This window comes from Coccomyxa subellipsoidea, assembly GCF_000258705.1.
Source record: "Coccomyxa subellipsoidea C-169, whole genome shotgun sequence".
In the NCBI taxonomy this organism is placed as follows: Eukaryota; Viridiplantae; Chlorophyta; class Trebouxiophyceae; family Coccomyxaceae; genus Coccomyxa; species Coccomyxa subellipsoidea.
The window spans coordinates 3388672-3397648 of NW_005178041.1; the positions used below are offsets into that span (position 1 = coordinate 3388672).

The 8977-nt window shown below is 54.6% G+C and overlaps 1 protein-coding gene across 1 annotated transcript; it reads left to right on the plus strand.

Annotated features, from left to right (window-relative positions):
- Window positions 1-800: 800 nt before the first annotated feature.
- COCSUDRAFT_46283 (DUF810-domain-containing protein) lies at window positions 801-8636 on the plus strand (the record flags this gene model as incomplete). The annotated part of the gene is made up of 15 exons (XM_005651409.1): window positions 801-851; window positions 998-1152; window positions 1606-1817; window positions 2152-2417; window positions 2762-2896; window positions 3129-3243; window positions 4076-4313; window positions 4765-4887; window positions 5418-5570; window positions 6084-6245; window positions 6423-6540; window positions 6851-6995; window positions 7262-7334; window positions 7551-7731; window positions 8045-8636. 15 exons carry the CDS (start codon window positions 801-803, stop codon window positions 8276-8278), a joined length of 2361 nt encoding a protein of 786 aa, XP_005651466.1. The 3' UTR covers window positions 8279-8636.
- Between the last annotated feature and the right edge of the window lie 341 nt (window positions 8637-8977).

Below are 8977 nucleotides of genomic sequence, written 5' to 3' on the forward strand. Positions count from 1 at the left end.
GCCACCAGCCTGACAAGAATCAGCGTTTTCAGAGAGCCATCTTAACTTATGCTTTTACTCGACTATCTGCACAAGTCATTTCAGCATTGATGTACGTGACTTTGCAATGCAAAATAAGTGCACATGAGCTGTGTCCCACTCATGCGTGGCTATCTTGAGGTCCTGCAGTATTTATCGTGAAAACTGGAGGTTCTGCCCCATCAAGAGAGTGTACTCGCATCGTTGACTGGGCATTATGGATGATAATGGAGACTTTGAAGTTCTAGACTCGCCTCCTGACTTGCCTATCTCGGCTCCTGGTGATGCCCGAGTCCGCTGCATGTCTTGATCGTCCATGCTCTCCTGTAAAGGAAGCACTGCATTAATCTTCTACTGCCAGCTATTCAATCCTCTGTGACTCGTCTTGTCGTAAGGGGAAAGTGAGATCCTGCAGATCTGACGGAGGATCAGCTCCAGGAGCTGGCATACACACTCTTCTCTGCCTACTGCGGCCCTCATGCCACTTCCTCACTCCGAATTTTTGTGAGGCAACAGCTAGAGGTAGGCACAGTCTAGATTCAGCTGTCTCTTTCCCTCCTCAGCGCGTCAAGCTACTGCAATGTGTTGATCTGTGCGAGTGCTCACAGCTAAGCGAGGCGAGGGCAGCGCACATAGACAATGCACTCCTGGCGACCATTGAGGGCGGGCGCTTGTCTTCTGTGGCGAGCCTGCAGCTTCAAGTCAGGCTGCTGCATGCCGTGCGCCCAGAAAATTTTGGCAGCTTCCGGAGCTTTGCCCGGTGGCAGCAAACCACTGCCACCATGCTCAGCAGCATTGCTACATGGTCAGCTGAAAAGTACAGGCAGCGTGAGGTAAGCAGCATTCTTTCAACCCTTATTACTGCAAATATGAGCAGGTCAATATCAGAAAATGGAGAATGCCAGATTGCGAATGGAGATCCCTCATGGGCTGCGCTATGAGCTGCGCGCCAGGAATTCAGTTGTTCTGATCTGCACAGTTGGGAACGGGTGATTGGAGCTACGATCATGCGCACTACAAGGGGGCTCTGCGGCGAATGCTGGTGCCAACAGCAGAGGAGTACGATGAGCAGGAGTATGAGGAGGCTGGGGTGGAGTTCCTGGCAGCCACAAAGCAGCTCATTGCACACTCCAGGTGAGCACAGCATTCCCCCCTTCTGCAGATAGCCTGCACACGCCTCAGACATGCACAAGGCAAATCAGGCCCCTGATCCTCTTGAGAAGGAGGACACTCATGCGCAATGTCCCATGTAACACCAGTCGAGGTACGACCCTTCTAGGCAGGAAGGCAGCAAGCAAGGTCACATACATGGCCCCTCAGCATCGTCTCAGATAGCCTCAGTCAAAATCGCATGCTGTTGCCATACAGTACCCTGTCGCTGCCCTCACAGGTTCTGCAAGTGTTCTCGATGGTCAACGCACTCTCCCCATTACGCCCTGGCTCGAGGTGTAATTAAGTATATGCGGTCCCACAGCCTGCACTCACAGCACCTGCAGATGCTTCCAATGCCCAGTATGCCCTTCTCCTACACCCTCTGCACCCTCCTTCAGGATGTAACTGAGTGCTCGCAAATGTTCGTGCCCCCAGGCTGAGCTGGAAGCACCCGTGGGGGGTGCGCGTGCGGCTGGCGGAGATGTTGCTAGCGGTGGTGCAGCGCGGCTACAGCGAGGGGCCGAGTGAGGAGGCTGCAGAGCTGGAGGGAACGCTGGCGTCGCGCCTGTGGCCGCCCCTGGGCATCAGCCACGCCGTGCATGAGTCGCTCACCCCCTTCCTCAACTTCCGGGAGTACTGCCGCACCGGTGAGCGCGCAGCAGAATGCCATGTACTGCGGTGCTTAGAGTCGGACTGTTCTCCTTGTTATGGCTCTTGAGAGAAGCTCTTCTGCTGCGAAGGATAGCGCAGGCAGTCCATTAGAGCACAACGGCGTCTGGATGAAACTTGTGCTTTCGTTGGGGGAGATCAGCCATCAGATAATCAGTGCATGGGGATGTTTTTGATCTTACTGTGTTGTGGTCTGCATCTGAAAAGGCCATAAGCAGGAGAGCGACAGATATTAGATTGGTAAATAGTAGCACGGAATCCACCGGTTAGGGAATGTCCAAAGCTGAGATCTCCCCTGTGACCATGTTGTAGGTGACGCGGTGCAGCTGGAGCGCACGAAGCAGCTGCTGCCGAAGCTGGCGGCCAGCGCCAGCTCAGCGGCTGCGGAGGGAGAGAACGCGGCGCCAGACGAGCAGCCGATCGAGCGCGCGGTCATCGATGCAGTGGAGCGCCACGTCATCCGCCAGCTCAGCGACTTCACGGCCGCCTTCCCCGAGGGCACTAGCCGTATGCGCGGCCTTATCGACGTCATGCGCGTAGCCGTGCACTGCCGCGCGCCCGGCGAGGGCGTCGCCCGGGTGCGCTCGATTATAAGACCCCTTCTTCATACTCCCCCAGGGGCATGCAGAGTGATCAGCATCTGTCTGCGGCTCAGCCCGGCGAGGGCATTGCCCGGGTGCGCCCCTTTCCCCGCAACCGTCAGGCTACAGCATCTTCTTTGCCCAGGGCTGCAGGTTTTGCGTGGCTCTGAACAATACTCTAGCCTGAAGTATGGCCACCCATCAGATCTGTGCAAATCAACTATGTTCTTGTCCAATGCATAAAAGCCGCTGGCACGCCGGGTCACACTGCTTTAGATGTTGCCTCGGAGTATTTTCATATGTCCGGCCCGCAGTGGGAATCGTTTTGTGTGTTGCGGCAGGTGCTGGAGGGCTGCATTGGGGCGTCTATGCTGGCGGCCTGTCAGCGAATGGCAAGCAGCTGCGCGCCGGCTGCCGCCTCGACCGAGGAGAAGCTGACGGCTGCCGCGCGTGGCGTCAACGGCCTCTCTGAAGATGTGCGCCGCGCCTTCGCCAGTGTTTTGAATCCTCATCATCATGGATGAGATCCATAAGGATGCCACAGCCTTACCTTGCAGCATATGGTCGCTCAAAGCTTGCTTGAGAGTATGTGGGGAAAGCTCGGACAGAACTGCAACACGGAGTGCTTGCAGCAAGACAAATGCACAGACCTTGCCTTGCCATGTTTGCACTTCATATGGGCTGACAGAGGGTGCGTTGGCTTGGCAGGTGCTGTCGACGTATGCTCCTGTTCTTTCCGCTGATGTCATCAACGCGCAGAGCCTGGCGGCATGGCACCTGCACATGCTCCTCGCCCCGCAGTTGCGCGCCTGGCTCGCATCAGGTGCCGCTAAGCTTATCCTGAATGTAACAAATGAGCAAGAATGGTGAAATTTGGACAGATCCCGCGATCTGATTGCGTCATTTCGCCCATTTGAGAGGGTTGAGAACAGATGAAGCCTATAGCAAGGCCACGTCTTCAAGCTGAATTAGAAGACGACGCTCCAGCTATTATAAGTTGGGCGCTCAGGAGATCCTGAATGATGCATTAAGCAGGCATGCTTACAGAAGGCATCCGGCCGGCCATGTTGGTCAGAGGCTCACTTTCCTCCCATCGCATTTTGGAACTTTCTTGCCGACCTCACCTCATTGATGCTGTGGCTTTCCCACAGACACGTAATCATGACTTGTGCGCAGTGAGGCAAGCGTGTGGGGCTGTGTGCAGCCTGAAAGGCCCATGGCCCTGAACCATTGTGTTGTAGCTGTATTTAAAAACCCATCAGCTTCACAGTGCTGACCCGAACAAGCTCGATGTCTGTCAATTGCAGCATTTGTGTATTCCGTGGCCCATAGACAATGGTCTTGCAGCTGTGTTTGGGTATCCATCATCTTCTCAGCTGCACAGCTCATCAGCTCAGCTACACATTACTTGTACTACATGGGCTATTCTTATTATAACATCTGCACAATTTCCTGCCAAGAGGCAAGGTGCGTCCTGCAGACAAGCTGCAGTCAAAGGCTGCCACAATCCTACCCCTTGTTGGACTTGCCAGATCCACGCAAGACCCAATCAACCGTGGGCACGATGCTTGGACACAATGCCGCCCCTTACCAGTCGGGGCATAACACATTGTCTACATATTTTAATTACATGGGCATCAATGTGTGCATGCCAGGCATGAAGCTGGACGAGCGCAGCCTGGACCTGATTAGGACAGTGCTGGATCTGGAGGAGCAGCTGGCATTGCACGCGGACCCTTTACAGCCCCTGGAGCCCTGGGGGGTTGCGCAGCATCTGCAGCCGGTGCTGTACAGCTGGGCGGCTGGGCAGCTGGGCCTGCTGCAGTCCTGGACGCAGCGCCTGATGGCCGCCGAGGAGTGGCGCCCCGTCACCCAGCCACGCGGCTGCTCCAGGTCAGCGCGCTTACTCACCCCGCTGACCCACCCCGCTCTCTTATTTCATGGCAGCTGTGGGTATGTGCATTCAGGCATTGCATGCCGTTCAAGCAACGCATGTGCAAGATATCTGCCATTGCATGGAGTGCCAATTATTCCGGAATGCATGCACCACTCGGGAACTCCGCATACGGCAGAAAAGACCAGGCATTAGGCGCGGATAATGCCTGGAAGACTTGCCAACAATGTCTCATTGGCTGTCGAATGAGCTGTGTCAAATGTTACTGATCGACTTACCCGGGCAGAAATGCGTGTCCAAAAACTTCTGCGGCTGAAGTAGGCAAGGATGACTGATCTGAGGTGCGCGCATGGCCGCGACAGGGAGATGCTGGAGAGGTTTCTGGCTTGGTTTCTGGGCCTAAATTAGGCAAGTATGACCAACAAGATTGAAGTGCGGTTGTCTTGCCAGGTCTTGTGTGGAGATGTTGAAGATGGCGGAGGATTCGGTGGATGCGCTGTTTGCCATGCGCGTGCCCGTGCCCCTCGACGTTGCGCGATCCCTCGTCGAAGGCATCGACTCAATCCTGCAGCGGTGCGCGCCTACTTACCATGACACCGTCAAACCACCTCAAGATAGCCCCTATTGTCTCGAATGAGTGTACTTAATTTGTGACGAGTTTAGTAGAGGAGCAGACAGGGGCCAAAGGCAGGAAACACTTCCTGCTCGTATTGACAGCCTTCCTCTTCCTGCTAAGCTCTCACAACACAGTGGTATCGGTGCAGCGCATGCTCATGCATGGAACGAGCGTGCGCTTTGCTGACGTGACTCTGTTATGACATCATGGATATTGTAGGCAGTCATCAACATTGTAAATCGGACACATGGCCACGCTGTTTATATTAGCACGTGTTTGCAAAGGCTTTAGGTCACATACTAGATACTGCAAAACTCTGATCTGGTAACAATAAGATAATTAGCATATAAGACAGTCTGTGCTGGACATACATTTCAAAGGGCCTGAATCCTCACCATTCCTTAATTCCTAGTCCATTTAGAACCGCGCTCAGAGCCTGGGCGCATAAAACTCGATGATTTCGCCCCAACTCTTTCGCATGCGGCAGGTATGTGGATGGGTTAATGGCGAGGGTAGGCAGCTCCGAGGCGTTAAAGCCGCCGCTGCCGCCGCTGACGCGGTACAAGCGTGATGTGGCACTCAAGCTCCAGTCCGCCAACAGCAACGGCTCCACACGGCCCGCCACCCTCCCCCTCGACAAGTGCGCACCTCCTTGTGCAAGGGGTGGTTGCCTGTGTGTAAAGGTTTCCCTTTGGCCAATGACTAGTTGCCCAGGCAGGTTCACAGAGAATGACATGGCACCTCATGTGGCCATGATACGTTGAAGTAATTCACAAGTCTTCACTGTCGACGTGGCAAACAACCGGAGCATGAGGAACGGCAGCCTGCTCAGATGATCTGCTTCGCGGCAACGATCTGGCTGCTCAATCGCCTGCTCACAAATTCGTGTGCTGCCGCCCCTGCGTGTTCTGCAGCTGCATAGCAATGTACATTACTGTGTCACAGTGCTGGCAGTCATTTGCCCATATGTCTGGGAGGCAGGCATGCATCGTTTGCAGAGCAGATGCGAGCAGCTCTAGAGCTGATCTGAGCTTATTTCTGATGCCAAGCAGACCATGAGATACTGCCTCATCAAATTGTCCTCGATACCGTGCTGTCACTTTGCGCTCGTCGCTGCAGATTCACATTGACATTGAATGCCATAATGGTGCAGTGGGAAGCACAACGGCAGGGAACACCGCGCCCCGGGGTCGGCCAGGGCGCAGCAGCAGCCGGACTCGACCGAGCTCACCACAACGGCGCTGACGTGCCGCCTCAGCTCCCTGGACCACCTCTTGATCAGGCTCCCGGCCCTGTCCGCCTCCGTCCTCTCACGGTGATCTGTTTTCGCACATTGATGCCCCACTTATATAAACCATATGGAGCACAGTGACAATTTATTTAGCAATGGGGTTCAGATGTTGAAAGGATTCACTTTCCACCCTGGTATGCAAGGGTTGTAATGTGAGTGGTGCTGTGGTTTTGGGCTCAGCGTCTGTGCATGTGTTGGCAGGTATGATGAGACCAGCAGCACGGCGGGGCAGGCTCCCTGGCTGGAGGGGCTGTTTGGCGGGGCCCAGCAGAGCATCCACATGGCTGCCAAACGTCTCAATGCCTACATCGCCGCCAAGGTACGCACAGTGCTTCACACCGCTGCAAACTTCAGCACTGTTGCCGAAAGCAGTGCTCCACAAAGCAAGGTCATTTCTCTCTGCAGCTACCTGCTGAGAAAATGCTTCATGTAGAACGCGACTTCGCCCACCAACGCATGCGGAGCGATCCAGACTATTACGAATGAATGATGTGTTTCCGGCCCGGTTGCTAGCATCAGCCTAGGGGCGCTGGAGACGTTAGCTCAACCCGTTCTATATCAGAATGTCAGACTTTGTTCATACATTTCTGGCACGGATGATGGGATCGTGCCCTGCCGTGCGGATGCAGGTGGTGTACGTGGACCTTCGGCAGGCGCTGGTGGAGGAGGTGTACCGGCACAGCGTGCAGCAAGCCAGATTAGGCCCAGTGCTGGAGCAGATCGACGAGGCCCTGGGCGCGCTGTGCGAGGCCACCCCCAAGGAGCTGCACGAAGGTGCGCTCCGGCCCCTCCTCTTCTGTGCACGTTTGTCGGGGAACCCGTCTGCCTGCAGCAGGGCATGCGCATGCATTGGGTCCTTCGAAATGTAGTGTTTGGCTCGCTTCGCTCGAGACGTCATTCTTGGAAAGTAGGCATGTCTCACTCATGCGTGACTGGGGCAGAAGAGTGTTTTCGAGTATAAGCCCCTGCTGCCCTGTCGTAGCAGCGCTTGTCTAAGAAGCAGGGAGTGAGTGTAAGCGTGGTGCTTTGCGTGGCTGCAGGCATCAGCGCAGCGCTGTTGGGGGCGGTTGTGGAAGCGCTGTTGAGAGTCCTGCTGCATGGTGGTCCCTGCAGGTGCAATTCCTCATTTCTGGTTCCCATGCTAGAATGAGCCGGTTGACTCATCAAGCTGCATGGCAATCGATTTAGTGCCAGCATCTAGCCAGACAATATGTTCCTGCATTGGTGACAGGCTTCCTCTCTTCAAAGCAGTCTTGCAGTTTGGGGACCTTGTCGATATTACACACGGGAAAGGGATTGTGTGAGGATGCGTGTAGCATGTGCCGGCAGGTGGTTTATAATAGATGACGTGGACATGCTGGAGGACGATCTGCAGCTGCTGAAGGGGCTCTTTGATGCGGACGGCGAAGGGCTGTCCCGGCAGCGCATCGATGAGCTCTGCGCGCCGCTCACTGCAGCGCTGGTCGTGATGCAGCTCGACACTGGCATTCTCATCACCAACTACAAGCAGGTGTGCCACAGAATTTAGAGAATGCTCAAGATGGCAACTTGTTCACACCATCCTGTAAGCTTTGGCGGGCTTGCAGGCCAGGCCTCCAGAAGGAGACAGTACAAATCCATGGATGCGGCCCTGTCTTCCGTTGTAGATATTTGCCTTCAGTCCCACCTGAGTGCTGGAATGACAAAACAGCCTAGGATAGAACAAGGACTGCGCTACACTCTCATCTGTGATAGCACGCACCTGTTATGGGCTATGCTTATGGCAGATTGTCAGTGTTTAGACAGAGGGAGAGTGGAGTAAGCATAGGGCGAATGGTGAACAGGCGAGGGCACAGGAGAAGGGGAATGGGCATGCGCGGCGGCCGAGCGCGCTGAACGGGCCAGCGTACGATGCCGGCATGATTGTGAGCGTGCTAGCGCACCGTGCTGACCGAGCGGCCTCCAAGTTCCTGAAGAAGGAGCTGTCGCTGCCAAAGTCCGACGGCAGCCCCACCAACCTGTCTGGCTTCACCAGCGGCTTTTCCCGGCTGACCAACAAGATGCGCAATGCAATGTGAGTACATGGGGAAACCGCATGCTTTCTAAATGCTCAATCTGGTCCTCTATCCAGATTCCTGTAAAAGCGCTGCTAGAGAGATGCAAGCGAGCAGCACGAGAAATACAAACAAATGCTATATAGCTCAAATGAGACTTGTGACGACATGTATGCGGTTAGAGTATGGCCTTAAGGCCAAGCGCTTGCAGCACAACACAGGGCTGACAACTTCTGCTGAGGTCTGGTTGTGACCGTTTCATCCTTTCTCCACCACCTCTAAATGCAGCCCCTATGCTATGTTGTTGTGACAAGGAGGCAGGGCGCTGCCTCCTTGTCACACGCGATTCATTGATTTTCTGTTCTGTAAATTCAATTGACTCAGTTGAAGTGCGTTCTTCTGGACAATAACCGGAAAGCTTGTGAAAGACAGCACATTCCGTTGCGAGTCACTCAAACTGTTGTTGTAGGGGAACAATGACATGCATTTCAGTACCTGACTCTGCTCTTGGAAAGATGCCAGCACTACCAAATTGTGCGTCAGCTGAAACACAAGTGCTCATGATCATGTGTGACATCACTGTGTTTTGCACACAATTCACTCTCACATGCACTCCAGCATATTGTCACAGGTCGTGGGAACTGTTGTACGTAGTCTTTTGCGTAACATTCTCAGCAATCATACTTCTGCTGAACAGCAATGACACTGCTCCTCCTCATTTGA